At 40.5% G+C, this 21121-nt stretch overlaps 1 protein-coding gene across 5 annotated transcripts in view; it reads left to right on the top strand.

The window, feature by feature from the left end:
* The window catches only part of slc4a2b (solute carrier family 4 member 2b), an 80182-nt gene that overhangs the window by 43808 nt on the left and 15253 nt on the right, over positions 1–21121 (top strand). For 4 of the 5 annotated variants that reach the window (XM_012850061.3, XM_012850062.3, XM_021309283.2 and 1 more), the window contains 12 exons: positions 1625–1793; positions 3429–3655; positions 4830–4942; positions 5509–5729; positions 10686–10822; positions 14835–15015; positions 15099–15234; positions 17495–17696; positions 17775–17883; positions 18011–18195; positions 19664–19883; positions 19957–20163. In XM_012850061.3, the coding sequence (XP_012705515.2) occupies positions 1625–1793; positions 3429–3655; positions 4830–4942; positions 5509–5729; positions 10686–10822; positions 14835–15015; positions 15099–15234; positions 17495–17696; positions 17775–17883; positions 18011–18195; positions 19664–19883; positions 19957–20163 (2107 nt within the window). The remainder of the gene's footprint in view (positions 1–1624; positions 1794–3428; positions 3656–4829; positions 4943–5508; positions 5730–10685; positions 10823–14834; positions 15016–15098; positions 15235–17494; positions 17697–17774; positions 17884–18010; positions 18196–19663; positions 19884–19956; positions 20164–21121) is intronic. The other variant, XM_036125175.1, reaches the window with a different exon arrangement.

The raw sequence follows: 21121 nt of genomic DNA, 5'->3' as shown, positions 1-21121 counted from the left end.
TAAAGCTCATATTTGAGATGGCATGCATGTGAGGGCTGGTCACATGATTTTTACGGATGCTTTATAGGACTAAAGCTCCCTCTAGTGTTTTAGTCAAAACTAATATAATTTTGAACCTACTTTTGTTTTATAAAACAAAGTAGCCAAGGCAACATTTCACCCAAACCATTAGAAAGATTTTGTTATAAGCTAACTAAATGAGTATAAAACACGAATAGCTGTATATACACTGCTTAACAAATGTCTAAAGGTCATTGTACTCCTTCCCCATTTACTACCTTGTTTAATTTAGTTTTATCTATGTAAACAGTTGAGCTGTATACAGTGGGAAACCCTCTATCGACATCATCTTTCTGTAATTCAAACATGTTTATGCAAAACAGATCAGAGCTCTCACTTTAGGTAATATTTGAATTCAATTAGTTGCAATTTCTAGAGTTTCTGTAGGGTCTAAAAGCCAAACGTTGGAGGGCAGCAAAAGGCCTTGTCCGAAGGGGTCATCATTGTAGAGTCACCGAATATTTCATTGCAGACCTGCAAAAGAAATTGGCTCCTGAAACTTACTTGATTTTTTACAACTGAAATAAAAGTATTTTTGTTGCCCCTTTCCACTGTTTGCTTCTTAATTTTAAAGTGTAAATGTAACATTTGGCTTTAAACACCGCAATAACTATAGTTGGCTCAGACTTGCCTTCTTTAAATAAAGTCATCGACTCTTGTCACAGGTGTTTAAGTTGGGTTACTTGCAGCCAGAAGCAATACCCTCGCATGTCGGACTTGAAAAATGTAGCGATGACAGATTTAATTTTATTAAGGAAAATATTAGTTATTCAATCAATATTTAAGACCAACTTTAAATATATACCAAAGTATTTAAGTTTATTGTGGTAAAACTTGTGGAAGCTGCTTTTACTATCAAGTTTAACATAATTATGCAGAAAACCTAACTGCTGCTGCTGTTTTGGCTCGTAATATGAGGTTGTTTGTTGGTAATCCTGTGAGATTAAATTCAGGAATCACAAACATAATGTTGTTTAAATCTTGCATCCTCCTTACATTGCCACTGCATAGCTAACCTTGTTGCTACATGCATGCTCGGTATGAGAGATTGCTGCAAAGTCAACAACACAATCCAGACGACTGTCCACCGTGGCTAGATACCACATGAGGAGTGAATGCTGCAAAGTCAATGACGCGACACAATCTGCTGGGTTTCCTTAGAGCAGGGGTCACCAGGTAGCCCCCAAGGACCATATGTGGTGCCCACAGGCCTGTTAAAAAAAATAGTACAACCCTGCAGTGAGCTGCATTTAAAATGCTATTGTATTCAGTTGCTCTTCCTTTTTAATCATACTTGTATTTACATAGATTTAAAAACGACAAAAGCATTAAAACATATTTATATTACGTAAAGTTAAGGTGACCATGGACTCTTATAGTTCAAGGTGGATCCCTGACTTGAAGCGAAAACCTTTGAACCAATCTCTACATGATTTAATTGACTTTATAAATTACCTTAAGATGACTTGTGTTTTCTTTTAAGCCTTTTTTTTTTAGTAGGAGCTCACTGGTGAAAGTGTTGACTTATTTCTATATTTTATTTTTATTTTTCCCCGTTTTGCAGCCAGAGGCTTCTACAGCCTCTCCGCTTCACGGTCCCCAGCGGCGGGAGGAGGAAGACGAGGGCGACCTGAACAAAGCTTTGGGCGTTCAGCGTTTTCAGCACATCCTTCGTCCTGCTGCCTCTGTGCCCGACGAGCTGCTTCACTCCTATCATGAGGAGGACATCGAGTGTAAGAAATCGGCCTTTGCTTCTTTAGCATCCAACAGCAAGACCCCGTGTTTAACACCGCAGCCCTCGGAAGTTATTGGCTACCTGGTGAAGATATGTTAAGAAGCCTTAAAATAAATTAATGTTTTATTGCAGCTGTATAAATTTCAGACTTAAACGTTTCATTCTAACCCCTAATTTGAGTACATTTATTCAATAGACAGCGCTAGATGCCTATCGATCAAAGAAGGTAGATGTCAAATGAGACTGGATGAGGAACCCAGCTTCCCTCTCCAGTGCGTGATTGGAAGGGTGAATAAGAGTAAATCCCGCTGTCAGAAAACTGCAGCACAGGGTGTCCTCTATAACAACCATGAGATGCTTTATGGCGACCGGTTGTTTAGTTGGCATGCCAGGAGCAATTCATCTGTCCTCCCGTCATAAATGTGGAGTGAGCCGAGAGCTGCTGGGGCTCAAACTGATTCAGTACCTTGGTGAGATTACACATTAAGATTATTGATGTTATGATTTTGAGCGCTTTGGTTCGCGCGAAACCCAACTGGAATGCTGAAGAAAAAGGATTTGTGGAAAAGCCTCATTCCTACTGAGTGCCGTAGACGATCTGTCATGCTGTGAGCCTGTCTCTCTTACCTGTGATCCTTGTTGGAACAAGACATCATGAATACCAGGACATTTAAGATGGCAATATTATGCTGTTATAATGCTGAAAAGTGATAATTATTGGGTCTGTTTGCAAAACATGGCTAAACAAAGAGATGCTGGTGAAGATTCTCAGTCATCCAGTCATGGTCATTCCAAAAAAAGTAAAAAACAAAGCAACTGGACTTGTTTTCCGTAGTTGAAGACGTTTCGCTTCCTCTCCAGGAAGCTTTCTCAACTCAAAAAGTCTAGATTAATGATGAGTACCAAGCTTTATACCACTGCCCAATCAAAGGCCTTGTAATGGCTTAGATAACATGCAAATTCAACCGAAACAGGTCCACTCTTTAGTCCAGACTTTTAACGACATTACTAAGGGGTGGACCTGTTTCGGTTGAATTTGCATGTTATCTAAGCCATTACAAGGCATTTGTTTGGGCAGTGGTATAAAGCTTGGTACTCGTCATTAATCTAGACTTTTTGAATTGAGAAAGCTTCCTGGAGAGGAAGCGAAACGTCTTCAACTACGGAAAACCAGTCCAGTTGCTTTGTTTTTTAATTTTTGGAACTAAACAAAGAGAGAAATTGTTATTCCAAAACAGAAGCTCCTTCTTGGGCTTTTCTGTCCTCTGACCAGAATCCCATTGATGCCCTTCGAGGAAAGCTGGAGAAAAGAGAGGCGGCGGGTCTCTGGATGATTGGAGGGCAAACGGGAACCCTCTGTCTCACCGTCTGCTCCAACCTGGTGAAATGTTTCATCAGAGTGCTGGAAAAGGAGGGTTGTACAAAGTATCTAGAGTTAAAGATTCAATATTCATTCTAAACGTGATTTCATGTTTGAAAAAGTTAAAGTACAACCTTTAACTTTGTCACATTTATTCATAGCAGGAAAACTGGCAACTATTTCAGAGTGAGGTTATGCTGTGTATCAACAGACGCCGTTAGGAGGGTTGAAGCCGTTTTCTCTTGCGTTTACCTTCGTTTGCTGTTTCTGCAGACCACCGTCACTATTCCCGTCACATCCACCGGCCTCTGTCCAAGCTGCCGACTGAGGGGAGGAGGAAAAAGGGCTTCAAGAAAAGGAAAAAGGACAAGGATCATAAAGGCAGCCGTACGCCCCCTAGTGGCCCCATAGAGGAGGGGGAGGATGAGGAGGAAGAGGAGGAGGAGAGCATCGAGGCGGCTTCTGCTCCATCAGAGTCGGAGAAACCAAGAGATGTGGAGGTATTGCACCTTAAGGAGGAAAAACTGCAGAGATGCACAAAACTAAACTGGTTATTTATGAGGATTATGACCATATTCTTTGTTTGCAAACTGATATATATTGTAAATATATTTTTATCATAACCTTATTATGATTACATGGGAGACAGCCTTTCCAAACTCCACTCTGAGTTATCTAATAAACACAATCCTATGTTTTATGACCACTGATACTGATTAACAAGGCCAAAATCTGCATATTATAGGTTTCATACGATTCTAAACAGAGCCAGGTATGGGCTGGCCTGTGCAGGGGGCTTGCAGGATATTTATTTATGAACCAGGTCTTATTGCTGTTGGTCTATTAAATTAGCAGAGATGCATGTTACAGTTCATTCAGCAATCCTGGAGGAAAAGAGATTTCCACAAAACCATAAGATGTGCAAATGACTTGTCATTTCCAAGCCTTCACAACCTTAACTATTTTCATCACCATTAGGGGCTAATGAACGATTATGCATCATTACGAAGTTTGGAGGAAAGTTTTGTTTTTGTAGACATTTGCAATTCACCTCCTAAACGGGTGAAAATTGATTCTACTTTCCCTAAATAATGAGCTACAAAAGGAAGCAGAATTGGCAATTATCCGATTTAATTAAATTGATTCAGTTGTTGAGGCTCATTAGATTTTGGTGGTGAGATTTATTTCTTGTTTTCCTATATTTGTTTAAGCTGCAGATCAAGTTGACTTTAAACCTACAATCTATATGTAGATGTGCTGATATTAAAAGATTTGTGCACGTTATTCCCCGTTGTTTCTTAATGGCAGACAGTAGACTAGAGGCTCCTAAGGCCAATTTATTCAGCCCTTTAAAAAGCAGCAGTGTTTAACCTTAAAAGAATAAAACATTAGGGAAAAAAACAAGAGTTAAGTGAGTGGAAAAACAATAAAAGTAACATCTTATACTGGGAGAAAAGGTTGCAGCTTTAATTATGGGCCGGCTGATTTGTACTGACGGCGCGTTTTATGATTTAGGAGCCGTAATGGCTGAAGCCCTTTGCGCTCGCGTCCTCAGCACGTCCAACAAGAGATAAACTCTTCAGATTGTTGTGAACCAGGCTCTTGCTGCTTCACCATTTAAAACCCCTGAGTCCCTGTGGGGAACGGCTCTCTCACTCTCTCTGCTTCCTCTAGTTTTTCTTGTCGGATGAAGATCAAGACTCCAGACGTGGCAACTCGGCCCGAGAGCTGAGCGTCGTTCCTCAGTCTGCTGCGAGGGCAGAAGCCGAAGATGTATCGACCACCGAGTGAGTGCCGTTTAATTTTTATTCCCCCTGAACACAAGACAAACTGCTCTGGCTTATAATCAAATATTTCCTGCTGGGATTATTTAATGCCAGTTTTATCATATCGGTGAAACCTTCTGGCAGAGATCTCTCTGGTTTGGACTCTCTGAGGTACTCTCTGTACGTTACCATGACTCAGGCATCCAGTGGGCCTGCTGGGCATCACCTGATGGACCACAGTAATCCTGTTCTGGTAGACCCATATATCACTGTCTGTAAAGGCGACTCGGCTCCAGGCTCCTCCTCATGACACCGACTTTTCCACTCGATGAGGTTTTCTTCTGAGCCTGGATTACGCAGCATAAAGCTTTCGTCTCGTGGTCGGAGAGGAACCTAATCTTAGGTTTAGTTTTTTTTTATTGAATGTGCCTATTTTAAAGAAAAAGAAGCCAGTTTTTTAAACATATGTGAGCAGTTTTTGCTCAGTATGTTTGTGTATTTGCAAAACAAAGTGAAGATAAAACGTTTCGTTTAAGAAATGCCGGGGAGACGTCTCAAAAGTGTTTTTGTTTTTCTGTTTCCTGCAGTAAACCCGACTCGACCAGCTCCCCGAGCCCCGCCTCCCGCTCGGCTTCGCCTGAAAACCCGCCTCTGACTCGGGTTTCCTCCGCCAGCCGCAGCTACGACCTGCAGGAGCGCCGACGGACGGGCAACATGACGGGCGCCGAGCAAGCAAAGTACCAGCGCATCCCCACGGACGAGAGCGAAGCGCTGACGCTGGCCTCCGCCGACCTGGATGGAATCAAAAGTGAGTCACAAATCAGTCGCCGGTTTCTGTAGTTTAAACGGCAGATTATCAGATTGGAAAAGTCCAGAGACTAGTCAAGAAAAATGGATAACACAGCTTTTTGCTGCAATAACGACAACGTTTTTGGTGTTGAGCCATTTTGTTAAACTTCTTGCACAGTAATATATTAAAGGGGATTTTTATTTGCACTAATAAATATAACCTAATAATGGTTAAATATGATGGATTACGTGTTTTTAGCCGGTTTAACCGCATGGTAATCAGGATTATAAAATAAAACAGTGAAAATAGTTTTGTTTTTTTTTCTTGGCATTGCTTATTAACAGGGTGTAACTAGCAAATTTACAGATTATTTGTTATTTTGTTTCAGTGTGGCTGAAGGATTTTTTTATTTTTTTTTTACCCAAATGATAAATAAAATTCAGCCCGTTACTTGAGGGTGTAAAAGAGCAGAGGAGCCGTTGGAGAGCAGTATTAATATTCAGAAATTTGTCATTGTCTTGGTCCGACCTTTTCTTTCTCCCAGTAAGAGTAAAATATGAAAACGACAGCTAAGAAAAACAAATATTGGAGAAAGATCAAATGCAATCTGATCAAATCAGAGTTGTGTGGAAAGATTGCACGCGTTGTAAAAATACCTAATTAGTTAATCTGATGCGCATCTTTTTTTTTTTTTTTTTTGGAGCTTTATAAAACATTTCCAATAACGTTTAGAGTCAAATAACAGAATTGAAGCGCTGTTTGTTGCAAAATGTAACTTTAGTTCAGTTGGGATAAATTTTTCACCAGGTTCCTTACAGATGTAAGAAGTCTAAAAATTCCATTTACTGTAAATTAAGTCTGCTAAAATCATAATAATTTCCTTCCCGTTAATGGGTGGTTTTTCTTCCCACTGTCGCTTCATGCTTGCTCAGTATGAGGGATTGCAGCAAAGCCATGTACAATGCAGATGACTCTTCCTGTGGCTCTACGGTTCCCCAGGAGTGAATGCTGCTTGTCGGGACTTTGATGCAATCAACTGGTTTCCTTATATAGGACATTTTTGACCAATCTGTATAATCTGACCCAATCTGTATAATATGATTGAACTTGACTTTGTAAAGTGCCTTGAGATGACATGTTTCATGATTTGGCGCTATATAAATAAAATTGAATTGAATTGAAAATCATAATAAACCTAAAATAACTACAGAAAATTACATTTTAACAGAAATAAATGTATATTTTAGTCTGAATAGTTACTAATAAAGTGCTGTAAAATTAACACTGTTGCAGATGAAAAGTTTACAGATTATTGTTGTTTTTTTATGCTGAAAACAGTATGGATATTAATGGTTTATTCAGGGTAGAATAAAAGATGTTCAGGCTGCTTAAAAAAGTCAACGTTTTTGCAGATGAACTATATAAACTGGGCCTGAGGTTGCTTCTTTAATGTCACTGTGCAATTGTTTTCATGTGAAATTGTTTAGTTCTCTATTTGTCTTAACACCGTCTCAGTGCTGCCCTCTTATGGTTGAACATGGCTATTGCAGTTGCATTTTCCTATTGGTTCAAACAGTACATGCTTTTGTCATCATAGCCCAGCGTTCAGGTATAAAAGCATCTATCAGAGACAAAAAACCCCGTCGCCCCAGTGGTGGGTCAGACTCAGGAGTTGGAATCGCGAGCATTGGTCGATGGTGTTTGTTACTGTTTTTAAAGTTGGCCAAATTTAGCAATGATGCTGCTAACATCCCTTTACCACTCAGAAACTGCACCCATTCTGTCCTCCACTGCCACTGATGAGGCTCTGGCCCGCTTAGCTCCACAAAGCCTACCTCAGCCTCCCGTGACGAAGGGGGTGACAAATCTTTCACCTCAAAAGACCGATCTGTAGCGACTCCATCAATGTCGCCCTGGTCACTCTTTCACTTTCCCTCATTTTGACCACAGCCCCGCTAAAACCCCCACCGTTCATCCCCACACCTGGCACTGCCCACTATGGTCAAAGTTTGTCTGGGTTGTGGTTATGCTTTTTATGAGTTGCACCTTAATTCGAAATGTATTAATTCCTTATTGTTGACTGAATATCCTAACTTGACGGATATCTCTCTAGATTCTGCTATAAATACTTCCTTTTTCATGCCGTCTTCTGCGTTAGGGCTGTACAAATTTGCCAAAAAGCCAAATTGTGATACATTTCAACCATAACTGCGATTTAATTCTGACTTTTCTCTGCATCAACCATAAGCAACAAGACAGGTCTTTTAGATAAAGCTGTTTAAAACAAGAAATTTAGCTGTTTTTATTAATCAAAATATTATTATTCAAGAGAACAGCTTGTTGAGTTGGACTTCAATCCATGCTGAACACAAAATGCAACCAACAAACAAGTCTGTGTATTAAACAGTTTGACCGGGACTTAATTCTATGGTGAGATTCCTGAAAGTTTCTGGTAAAAAGGGTTGATTATATAAACTCTAAAACAATAAAATTAGATTCTCTCTGCTGCAACTCTCTTTGATTTAAAGAAGCCGTACCACTACTGTCACCTGAGGGACACGCCCAAAACCGCAGGTACAGCCTAGCTTAGGCTCACGCTTCAGTCTTTCAGCTACAGCCAGACTGCTCATCTGTGTTTCCGCTAATCTTGTCACACTAACAGACCCAGCAGTTTCTGTCATACATGCTGTCTCTTTTTTTCCTAAAGGAAGTTATAATTACAGCTCATCCAATAGGTAGCGTTAGGAGGCTGGTAAACATTGATGGCTGTGCCGGTTCGTAACTTGCTTTACTGACATCACCACCAGGTCTCTCCTCACTCCTGCACACAAGAATTAAGACTGGAGCTGAGCGGCTGTAAATAAAATAAAGATATCTGCCGTAGACCCTCAGGCTCTGCCCATAACATTTTGAGCTCAAATGTAAATGTGTCACATAAGCTGCAGCCTAAAATACAAACGATTATGAAGGCAGCTGTATGGAAATCCCAAAGGGCCACAAATTCAGTAAATTAAAACGTCCCTCAATTGAGGTTTTTACATAAAAACATTTTATTAAAACTTAAAATAAGAGTCAAATTAATCTTTATTTTTCAATATTTGTTATGTAAATTATTTGTAATTTAATATTTTTACATCTTGGCCATGTGTTGAAGACTTGATGGATTTATTTTGTTTTCTTGCTATAGGAGAAGCGATTTTGATTCGAGAGGTTGTCTGCAGGCGAGTTGCTGTGCGGGTTAACCACTCGGATGTTGTAGTTCATTTTGTTAGATGCAGTAGCACCTAGCAAATATTTCATGAAGTGCCATACAACAGGAAGCCATACAAAATGATTTTTACCATATTTGCTGGACTAATTAATAAATTGAGTCCTTTAAAACATAAGAATTGAGGGACACCGTGGGAGGTGATGGGATACAGTGTCAGTCATGTCCTGAAATGGTAAATATTAATTATTTTCTACTGGTTACAGAATGACCTGAGTTGGGGTCCGTCTCAGATTATCTTGTCCCAGGTTCAGGCGAGGCTCTCAGCTGGCCTGCGCCTTCATCCCTCCCATCAATGTCGTAATCAAATCCTGGCTTAGCAGATCCTCAGATTCCTTCAGAAACACGAAGGTAAAGCCTTCTTCTGTTCTTCGCTTCGTTGCTGCGCGGGCCCCTCCGTCCTGTGACGTCCCTGGCCCCTAGCTCAGCGTGGGCCTCTGTTAAGGGGCCGAGGTGATTTACGTCAAGAAGCCGACCCCTCAGCGGAGAACAGCCACAAATTAGAAAGTGCGGCGGACAGGCCTTCGTTATTAAATTAGGCGTTCCTGCTGTCAGCTGAGGCCCTCTGGATTTAAGCCCCATCCAGCATGGCGGCTAATGGTGAAACCTGAACCTTACTTTCTGACCCCTGATCATTACGCAGCGAAACAAGGGGGAGAGTTAAGTTGCCGTGACGGGTTTGATAATTAGTCCTTTTCTGAGGCTTTGCAACGACGAGCTGCGCGTGCAACCAGGTTCATTACGAGTTCCTCGTCGTGTCCGCTTTTATCACCATAAATCATCCTGGGAAAGGGTCCGCGTCTCTGGCTGCTGCTCAACAACGGGAATTATTTCAACACCGTCCCTCAGCTTCTGTTCAACCAGAGCAAATTAACGCCTCCTCTCGCTGATGAGAGAGGAGGTGGCAGCGTCGTTCTGGACATGCCGTTTCTTCCCCTCCAGCTGCAGCACACTCTGAACAGCTCATGTAATCAGCTCCCCCCCCCCCCACCTCCATCCCTTCAAAGTCTCATCAGGACCTTTTTCACGGTATGCAAACCGCAGACATCAGGAAATGATTATGTGGATAAAAGCTGAAGGCTGTGGAGGTGATTCTGGTGCGAACGGGGATGGCAGATTAAAGGTCCGTTGGATACGTATGACCCAACACGTTGATGTCGAACTTTACAAGCTTCTCTGTTTGTTACCTCATTCAAATTTCACATCCTGGTAAGTCGATTTTTCTCTAAAAAAACCCCGAAGGGAATCTGTTTGGAAATGAGCTCGTTTGTGTGTGGTTGCCATGCTGCAACCACGCTTTCTTCCATTGATTTTTGCTACAAGTGAGCACAGCAGCAGGAGTTATTGGTCAGCAGGTCTGCTGATCTTTGGACTCCTGACAGAACGGCTTCTGCTCTGCGTTTTTGTCTGAGATATCCAGCGCAACTATCCTATCTCTGTGTCCTTTTCAATGCCTGGTGCACTGCCAGCATGAGTAACTCTACTCTCTGCTGAGGGAGGTGTAGAAACAAAAAAAAAAAAAAAAGAAGCCTGGAGGCCTCCGACCTGTTGGGCAGAAACTTGGTCTAAAGGTGCAAGGTCGGTGCAAGGCTGTGACAACCAGCAAGGAGGCTTAAAGACCCGTGCATTCTGCTTTTAGTGAAAATATTGTTAAAACAACCAAGTTTTCTGGACTCACCTGTCATCTTTGTCCCCCCACCCTCCAGGTCATCGATTCGAGGATGTCCCCGGCGTGCGCAGACATCTCGTCAGAAAGAGCACCAAGGGGCAGGTGGTGCACATCGGCAAAGACCACAAGGAGCCGACGACCCGCAGCAGGAAGCAGGACCGCACCCCCCATGAGGTGAGCTTACGCCGCACCGCCCCGGTCCTGGTACGTTTAAAATGGAGCAGGGGTCCGTAAGCCATAATCAACGTGGTTCTGTTTATTTACCCATGTGAAGTTAAAGATCAGTGCAATCTGTGTCTGTGCAATAAAGCCATCTCTCCAAAAGCTGATTTACTCCTAAGGGAGACAAATTTATACCTTTGACTTTGATTAGATACCTTTAAACCCCCTTTTTTTTTGGTTTTCTTTGCTCCAGCATTTCTACAAAGATTAAAACAGCCATTTATTGAATAATAAATACTTTTTCTTAAATTTTAGAAATCTCAGGCGTTGCTAGGGTGAGATCTTTGTTTTTTTGTGTGTAACTTTAAAGTTTTCTGTAAATGTATTTATTTAAAGAAATATTTATTTTTGGAAATGTGTTTGTATTGCACAGATAAATATGGAGCAGACAGATACATATGACCTGATAATGGAAAATAAATGCAATAGTGGTGGAAAGACTGAATAAAAGAAATGTACTAAAGAAGGAACTGGTCATTTTATGATCAGTGAAATCTTTTAAATAGTGGATTGTTTCCTGAGTTGTAATTTAAAGGATTTCCTATTTATCTTATTTAATCTGACCAATTTCTTCTGCTTTTAAAAAGGTATTTTTTTTTAGTTTCTGAATTATTTTAATAGTAATTTTACTCAAATCATTTAGTTTTCTTGTCTTGCTAGATTATTTCCTGCAGGAATACAGTATGCGAAAAAAAATTAAAATATAGCACGTTTAAAGCTGCTGAGAGAGTGAGAGAAATGTGAAAACTTGCTACTTAATATACAAAACTAAGCTTTAGATAAAGCTCGATGTTTAAATTAGTTTGTTTAAAGTCATTTTTGTCATCTTCCCGTTTAGAAAGCGTCTGTAAATTGTGCCGAATGTTTTTCTCGGCTCGGGTTTAGTCGGGCTCGATCTCTTTTGTGGAAGGGACGGGGAGGGAAAGAGATGATTAAAAAAGAATGAATGAGATCTTTCCTTTCACGCGCCGAAAGGAGAAAGAGGGGAGAGAGGCTGATGGGTAACCAGACACTGGGAGAGAGAAGAGGAGGGGGAAAAAAAACAAAAAAAACGAGGGATCTATGTTTTATTAACGCGGACACACATTCCCATACACGGCTCCGAACCCCCAGCAGCCCAGGTTCACATCTTGTTCCTGTCATGTGTGTTTGACGGGAATTAGCCGCGGGGGGCGTCTTTAAAAGCCAGGGTCCGGATCGCGCTGCGTTAGGTCGGCTCACCGTTTGAGTCCTCTCCTGCACCGTTTTCGCTCCTGCAGCCTCTACCGGTGGTTCTGTACCGCTCCGCCTCGCGGCCCGACGGCTTCCTGCTGAACGCGGACTCCGGTCCAATGGCCCGGTACCAGAAGGTGAGGCTGGGTTGACCGGCCAGCGTCAGGTTTGACCTGTGTGAGCGTGGTTTGACAGGCATGCAGCGGCTGCACAGGACTGATTAGAGAGGGGATTACGCTCTGGACTGATACTGACCAGCATGGTGTTCATTTAACCTCCTAACAAACACCGACGGCTGAGACAGGACTGCTGATGGCCACAACAGACTTATTCAGTACTTTTATAGGTGTTTGCGTACATTTTAGACCTTTTTGTTTTTAAAATATTGCCTTGTAATGATCAGCTTCCACCAGAGGATCCTTCACAAGTTGTTGCTTCACACGACTGGGAGCCCCTAAAGTAAAATTTTTATGCATTAAATGCATTTCAGAGCACAGCTGAAATGGCTAAATCACATTTTCCAGTCGTTGAGTTTTGCTGTTAACCTCCGGTTGTGAATTAAGTTGTAAAATGTGAGTGGTTTGGATTAAGTGGCTGCTTGTTGTTCATTTTTGTGCTGATTGGTTTCCTGAGCAAAAGCCTCTTCACCTTCAAATCAAATATGGACGCTTTTGTTTCTTGGCTTAATGTTTGGCACATGTATGTGGTGTTGTCTGGTCAGTACAGCATGAAAACCGCCCCAGTTGGATGTTTACACACAGCAGGCATCAGTCATTTGTTATTAACTATTTATGGGCTTTTACCTTAATTGGTTGCACATGTTAGCATCATCTCTGAATTTTTCTTTCAGGGTCCAAAGTAGACTCAAAAGGCTGAAATGTTTACATACAGACCTACTAAAACTAAGTAGTTGTCCCTCAACCACATGCTTCATGTAGCCATCAGCAATCTTCTGGAGTAACAGGTAGAGTTAATTAAAATTGTTTAGTTTTCCTGGTATAAACCCCGCTATAAATTAGTCCTTTGGTTTTAAAAAGGATTGAAGTTGGTTGTTGGGGAAAGCCTTTTCCAGATGTCTTGGATTAACTTAGTTTATCCACAGCAAAACCAGTTCTGGGATGGACCGACATTTTGTGTCCGTTGTTGCCCATCGGACCAAGTTGCCAACCTTGGATCAAAGCAAATTAGTAATGATGTTCGGGAACAACTAAAGCTCAAGCCAGAAAATGCTGATCTTAACCTAAGTTTTATTATCAACCTAGACTAAAAGGATAGAGGCCAGGAAGGAATGACCCTGCTATAAAATCAAGATCTACAAGCTCGAATGACAGGTCCAGCTGCGCTCATAGACGATCCAAATGGCTTCTGCAGAAAAGTTTTACGATCAGAGGAGACAAAAATGCACCTTTCTGGCTTCACTGAGGACATCTCTAAGGCTTTCAGATCAAAGCATGGTGGTGGCAGCATCATGCTGAGGGTCTGTTACATTGACAGTGGTACTGATGCATGGCAAAAACTGGGTGGAATAATAAAGACTTCCTCTAAATTGTTAAACTTCACCTCTAACCGCTAGATGGTTAAAATCCATCTGTTCCAAAAGGGCACTGATGTCTAACACAGATAACGGGTTTTATGAGCGGATTAAGCAGGAAAACCTTAAACTAAAAACAGAACTAAAAATAAGTACAAATTTTCTCGAATTTAGTGTATTCGTCCTTGATTTGAGCAGGTAAATAAGATTATCTGCCAATGGAATGAGTATTTTTACCCCTAAAATAAGACAATTAGATATAATGCACTTGAAATGAGGTGATGGAGATGAGTTCTTCCTATTTTAAGTGCAAAAATCTTATTCCATTGGCAAATTATCTTATTTACCTGCTCAAATAAAGTACAAATACACTAACTTCAAGAAAAATTTACTTATTTTTAGTTCTGTTTTTGCAGTGAACGGCTTTGACCTCAAAATAAAAGCCTGATCTGTGCCAGGGAACTAGCCGGTTTAAATAGTTTTTTACGTTTCCAGCGAAGCAGGTAATTGTTGATGGCTACAAAAAGTGTGTAAATTCTTTACAACCTGCTAAATATTTAAATGTCGGTCTGTATGTATAAATTTAAACCTGTATGTTAAATTTTGGCCCAATTTGTAAGTTTTCAATTCAATTCAATTCAATTCAATTTTATTTATATAGCGCCAAATCATGAAACATGTCATCTCAAGGCACTTTACAAAATCAAGTTCAATCATATTATACAGATTGGGTCAGATTAGATTGGTCAAAAATGTCCTATATAAGGAAACCAGTTGATTGCATCAAAGTCCCGACAAGCAGCATTCACTCCTGGGGAACCGTAGAGCCACAGGAAGAGTCGTCTGCATTGTACATGGCTTTGCAGCAATCCCTCATACTGAGCAAGCATGAAGCGACAGTGGGAAGAAAAACCACCCATTAGCGGGAAGGAAAACCTCCGGCAGAACCGGGCTCAGTGTGAACGGTCATCTGCCTCGACCGACTGGGGTTACAGGAGACAGAACAGAGACACAACAAGACAGACAAAAAAGCACAGAAGCACACATTGATCTAGTAATCTGTTCTACAAGTTTTCACAATCATCTCACTGCAATAACAAAAAAAAAAACCACGGCTAAATTAAACACAAGCCCAGTTTAATAAACGGCATCCATGCTTCTTACTGGACCTCCATGTTCAGCCTCTGACCTAAAGCTTTGTTTCTGCGGCGTCGCCTCCAGGTGTTTGTGGAGCTGAACGAGCTGACCATCGACAAGAACCAGGAGATGCAGTGGAAGGAGACGGCTCGTTGGATCAAGTTTGAGGAGGACGTGGAGGAGGAGACGGACCGCTGGGGGAAGCCTCACGTTGCTTCGCTGTCTTTTCGCAGCTTGCTGGAGCTCAGACGGACCATCTCCCACGGTAAAACGACAGCGTGGCTATGCTGCCGTGTTGTTTTGCACCTGTAAAGAGTTTAAGGGTCTGAGTTCTTTGTGTGTTCACAGGCGCGGTGCTGCTGGACCTGGACCAGAAGACTCTGCCGGGCATCGCCCACCAGGTGGTGGAGCAGATGATCATTTCTGATCAGATCAAAGCGGAGGACAGATCCAACGTCCTGAGAGCTCTGCTGCTTAAACACAGGTGGAAAGATGAACAGAACCTTTCTCTTATGTTCTAGAGGCTTATAGACAATACCCTCATTGTTCCCTGTGTAAAAAAAAACAGAAATCTAACTAAGTGCAAATCTACACAGTGCCAGCTAGTGCTGTCACAATACCAACATTTTGGTAGCAGTACCAACATGTATATTTATGCTTTTTTTAATAAAAAGAAGACACAAAAATATTATTACTGACTTTATTTTAATAGAAAAACAACATATCAATCAGTGAATAAAATATAAAACACCACAAAGACAATTAAACAATTTTTAATTAGGAGTTCAAAGGCATAATATTGCCTCAATAAAGCAGCGATGATATGAGCTTAAAGTCGCGGTCTTCAAGCAGATTTATTTTAGTGCAATGACGGTTCAGCGAAAAAATAATTATATTAACACATCGCTCTGTAGAGCAGGGCAGGGATGACATCTCTGAAAACGCTGGAGCACTTTTGCAATTGAGCAATATGTTAAGCAGATATTTCAGGTTTGCACAGCTACATTCGCGTCTACATTGAAATAGATCATTTTGTGTTGCAGGAAGTTTAATATATCAAACTTAAATCACATTGTTGATACACTGCTGAGTTCATTTTCTTGCAGATTTCTGACTTTGCAATGTCAGAGAATGTCCTAGTTTTAATATAACAAATTAATGCCTTTAATCATGTAAAATAGTTTTTTTTTTATCAAATATTTCCAACTATAAAACATCAGAACAATAAAGTTTCTTCTTGTAAATATTTGAAATTAATCACAATATTTCAGTTTCTTTTGTGAAAATGTGCTCCTCTGTGGCAAACAATCTATATTTCTTTAATGTACAATTTTTTATTACCAAATTGTCAAAATATTAACAGAACAAAGATATATTATGAGAAATATTAATAATTTGTTGCTGATGTGCTAAAAATTGTTTATTTCCTGATTTGTTAACCTGTTTTTAGGGGTCACGGTCTGTAAAGTTTGGGAACTCCTGCTCTATTGTACCGGCTTAACACACATTTTCACCCATAGTTTAAAGACAGAGCTGGAGGATTTTGCTGAAAGCTCATTATTGGTCTAATTTGACCAAACAACTTCTCTGTGTTTTGATGGAACTTGTTGCGCAATTATGCACCATTTAAAGTTATTTAATGTCAAATAAATAACTCTCTGTCTGTTAAGTGTTGTCTGGAAGATATCAGCTCAAAAGCTGATATCAGGAAAATAGTTGAAAGGGATGATACGAGCAATGGCGATCTTTTAACAACAAAGTCTGCGCACACATATAGAATAAAGGAGTGACAACTTCTTCAAGTTCAAGAATTTAATAACAGAAATAAAATGAACATCCAGAGAACATTACTAATTCAAATAATGCTGTTTTTCTGAATTAACACTATATTTCAATTAACAAATCTTCTATACTGGGCTAGTGAAACTTAACTAAACTACTAAGCAAAATGAAGATGAAAAGAAACTAAGCTAAGGAACTATTTACATGCAAAAACAAAACAAAGTGGTTGATCATAATCAGATTAATTCAGTGAATCCTGTTCACTGCAGATCTGATTTTAAAGAGCATGGAATGGAGTCAAAGCAGCTGACAAAAATAAACAAAGCTGTTTCGGCATTCTGTACTTGGCGGCTGGTTTTCGCAGAAGTCAGAGTGCAACTTAGCACTTATCAGAGTTCGGGTTTATGAACTCTTTATGCTGATGTTTGTGATGGTAAGACAGAAAAGAAAGTCTTTGAGTCACTAGCACACTGCAAAAACGGAATTAAAATAAGTAAAATGTTCTTTAAAATGAGTGTATTTGTCCTTGATTTGAGCAGGTAAATAAGATGATTTGCCAATGGAATAAGAGTTTTGCACTTAAGACATCCTGCTCTTGAAATAAGATGCTGGAGATGAGTTGTTGCTATTTTATCTTATTTTAGGGGTCAAAATACTCATTCCATTGGCAGATAATCTTATTTACCTGCTCAAATCAAGGACAAATACACCAACTTTAAGAACATTTTACTTATTTTTAGATCTGTTTTTGCAGTGCAGAAACAAGGGTCAGCAATTTAAATGGATAATAGGGTATTATGATCAACTTACCAATATTTGCGCAGAAAATCTTCGGTTGCATGTATCCTTAAAGGTCTTTTCCCTCTCCGCTGCAAACTTCCTGCTAGTAGATGGCTTCACGCTTGGTCTCTGCCACTCTTCCTCTTGCTCAACCTCTCTCTCCCTTTTCCTGCCTCCCAAAGCCACCCGAGCGATGAAAAGGAGCACGTTAGCCATTTCCCCAGAAACATCTCAGCAGCCAGCCTCGGCAGCCTTTTAGCGCACCACCACACCCCCAACCACAACCATCAGCTGGAGCCGTCCGTGACCGACCCCCTGATGGGCTCCCTCAACTCCACGGCGGACAACGACACTCGCATCGACATGGACAGGAATGACCTACAGGTAAGTGGGAGTACAGCCGGAGTAATGGGGTCTTCTCTCAACGCTTGCTTTCTTCCTGATCCACGTTGCTGTTTGCAGCAGAAGGAGCCGAGTCTGGGGCCCGGCATGCATCGGTCCAAGTCCAAACACGAGCTGAAGCTGCTGGAGAAGATTCCTGAAAACGCCGAGGCCACCGTGGTCCTTGTGGGTGAGTTATTCAGGTTGAAACACTTAAAAAAATGTACTTTTTTTTTTCTTCTTTAAACACACAACACTTGATCTGGTTCTACATGAATGTTTGTTTGCCCTAATTATGCTCTGTTGTGTTTTGCCAGGTTGCGTCGATTTCCTGGAGCAGGCCACGATGGCGTTTGTGAGGCTCCAAGAGGCGGTGGAGCTGGAGTCCGTTCTGGAAGTACCCGTTCCTGTCAGGTTCCTCTTTGTTCTGCTTGGACCTCCAACCACCAGCATGGACTACCACCAGATTGGACGCTCGATCTCCACCCTCATGTCTGACAAGGTAAGCAGGAAAACAAAAAAAAAGGTCAACTATTTACCCAAAAGAAACACTGCAAAAAGGGAACTAAAAGTAAGTAAAATTTTCTTGAAATTAATGTATTTTTCCTTGATTTGAGCAGTTAAATAAGACTATTTGCCAATGGAATAAGATTTTTGCACTTTAAATGGGAATAATTGATCTCCACCATCCTATTTCAAGTGAAGTTTATCTAAATATGTTATTTTAGGCATCAAAATCTTATTCCATTGGCAAATAATTAGGGCTGTCAATTTTAACACGTTAATGTGTTCATTTTGTTAGACCATGACGCTAACATTTTTCTTTACGCGTTTTAATCGCGTTAATGCCTTTTTTTCCCCGCAGCGCTCTCCGGACTGTGTTTTTTTTTTTTTTTTTTTTTGCCCTCGGCTCTTTCCGTAGTTTCAGGAATGCTAGAGAATGTAGGAAAACAGACCCGTGCTCACTGTTGCCAAGTCCGCTTATTTCACGCAACATTGGGCTTCTTTTTTCTAAAGTCGCTTGTAAATTGCGGGTTACAGTTTTTTTTGGGCTTGTTTCTGAAAGAGAAGTCGCTTATTTGGGCTCTAAGATAGGTGCTGCACTACACTTACTTTGACCAGCTGACATATCCCTCCGTTTCATAACGCGCTGCAGCGCATCCTCCTCTAGACTGACACAGGAGCCGAGGGAGTAAAGGCAGGAAGAGCAACTCTGCCCGTATTTTCTGCAGTTTACCGTATCAATAATCGGTGATAACTGCAGAAAGTAGATTACGCGGTGCAAATCACCATTTTGAGCAGAGATTGGTTCTTAAGATGATTTTTTTTTTTTTTTTTTTTTTTTTTTTTTACACGCTGATAACATTGCAGAATCCCAACCCATAAACCATACCTATTATTAATTTGTTGTCTTTTTTGTCTCTAAAATGTACAATTTGTATTACGTGTAAATGCTTAATACCATGTCTATCTTCGTTTAAGAGGCAAAAAAAATATTTTGGCAGTAAATATTTATGTACACATTTGTTTATACATTGTGTAAACGTCAGGGCGTTATGATTAGTGATTTTAGCCATTATTGGCCAAAGTTTAACATTTTATGGCGCCAGGATGTTTTCACTCCAATTCTGAAAATAAAAATAAAAAAAATATTTTTTGTACAAGCATGTTTTTTACTAGTATCATTTATTGCAAAATTGCATATCGAAATGCCCAAATAGGCTTTTACACTTTCAGAAATAAAAAGATAAAATATGTGATTAATTTGTGATTAATCTCAAGTTAACTATTGAAATTTTGCGATTAAAATGTTTAGTCCTTTGACAGCACTACAAATAATCTTATATACCTGCACAAATCAAGGAAAAATACATTAATTTCAAGAAGATTTTACTCACTTTTAGTTCCCTTTTTCCAGTGAACTGGTATAAAGTTTTTTGTTTTGTTTTGCATATTTCTTTTGCCATCAGCAATTTCACGAGGCGGCTTACCTGGCAGACGACAGGCAGGACCTGCTGAACGCCATCAACAGTTTCTTGGACTTAAGCATCGTCCTGCCGCCTTCAGAGATGGGAGACGACGAGCTGCTGCGCTCTGTCGCCCGCTTTCAGAGAGAGATGCTCCGTAAGAGGGAAGAACAAGAGCAAGTTAAGCTGCTAGCCAAGGAGCCCAAAAGCTTTGAGGACAAAGGTGAGCTTCTCAGTGGGGTAAAGACATTGTTTCGTCCCTGAAATGTGTAACAACTTGAGTGTTTGTCCCCCAGAGGCCCTCCTCAAACCTTCAAAAAAGTCAGACGACCCCTTGGCGCGCACGGGCCGCCCCTTCGGAGGGCTTATAAGAGACATCCAGCGTCGATACCCCAAATACATCAGCGACTTCAAGGACGCCCTAAACAGCCAGTGCATGGCTGCGGTTATCTTCATCTACTTTGCTGCTCTCTCTCCAGCAATCACGTTTGGGGGTCTGCTAGGTAAGGCTGGTGGGATATCTCCAACTTTACCAGTTCTCACACAGCGTATAGAAACTCTACACGCTGCAAAATATCAGGGGTTTGTGTTGCAGAAAATAAGGCGGTGACAAATTCTTTCAAACACCCCTCCCGGAATATTCTACTATGACTATATGCTATAATCCAGATTAATGGGTGTAAAACCTTAGTACTGTTAAGTACTAGTTGTGTTACACATTTGATAATGTCCTGTATTTTCCATAATTACACTGCAAAAACAGAACTAAAAATAGGTAAAATGTTCTTAAAATTTGTGTGTTTGTCCTAGATTTGAGCAGGTAAATAAGATTATCTGCTAATTGAATAAGACTTTTGCACTTGAAATGGGAGGAACTCATCTCCATCATATCTCAAGTGCAGGATGTCTAATTATCTTATTTTAGGGGTCAAAATACTCATTCCATTGGCAGATATTATTTACCTGCTCAAATCTAGGACAAAAACACAAATTTTAAGAACATTTTACTTATTTTTAGATCAGTTTTTGCAGTGTACACATTTATCTGCGCACTTGTTTTCAAATAAATAAATAAAACGTCTGGTAAAAATTGACTAAAACATTGTGGCTGTAACGCTCCCTCTGTTTGTTTTATGGTTTTGAATCGTTATAAATAAACCTGCCTTGCTCTGATTATACTGAAGTTAAACAATGAATCCAAACAAAAAGAGCCATTAAAAAAGGTAGTGGCCATATAATGCTCCTGGGTTGCTTCTCTTAAGATGAAACTAGGATTTTCATGAAGGTGGTTGAAGTTATGAACACCTGGAGAGACTGGTTGGTTTTGATCTTTTAATCTTTACAGGTTTTCTGAAAAGATGGAGAGGTTTTGTTTTTCAATATCATAGTTATTCCAAGTAAACACACATATTAAGATACCTGTCTGAAGAAATAAAGGTTCAGGAATTGTCTTGCTGATAT

This window comes from Fundulus heteroclitus, chromosome 21 (genome assembly GCF_011125445.2).
Source record: "Fundulus heteroclitus isolate FHET01 chromosome 21, MU-UCD_Fhet_4.1, whole genome shotgun sequence".
In the NCBI taxonomy this organism is placed as follows: domain Eukaryota; kingdom Metazoa; phylum Chordata; class Actinopteri; order Cyprinodontiformes; family Fundulidae; genus Fundulus; species Fundulus heteroclitus.
Note: the sequence above shows the minus strand (reverse complement) of the source record. Positions and strands in the feature narration are given on the sequence as shown.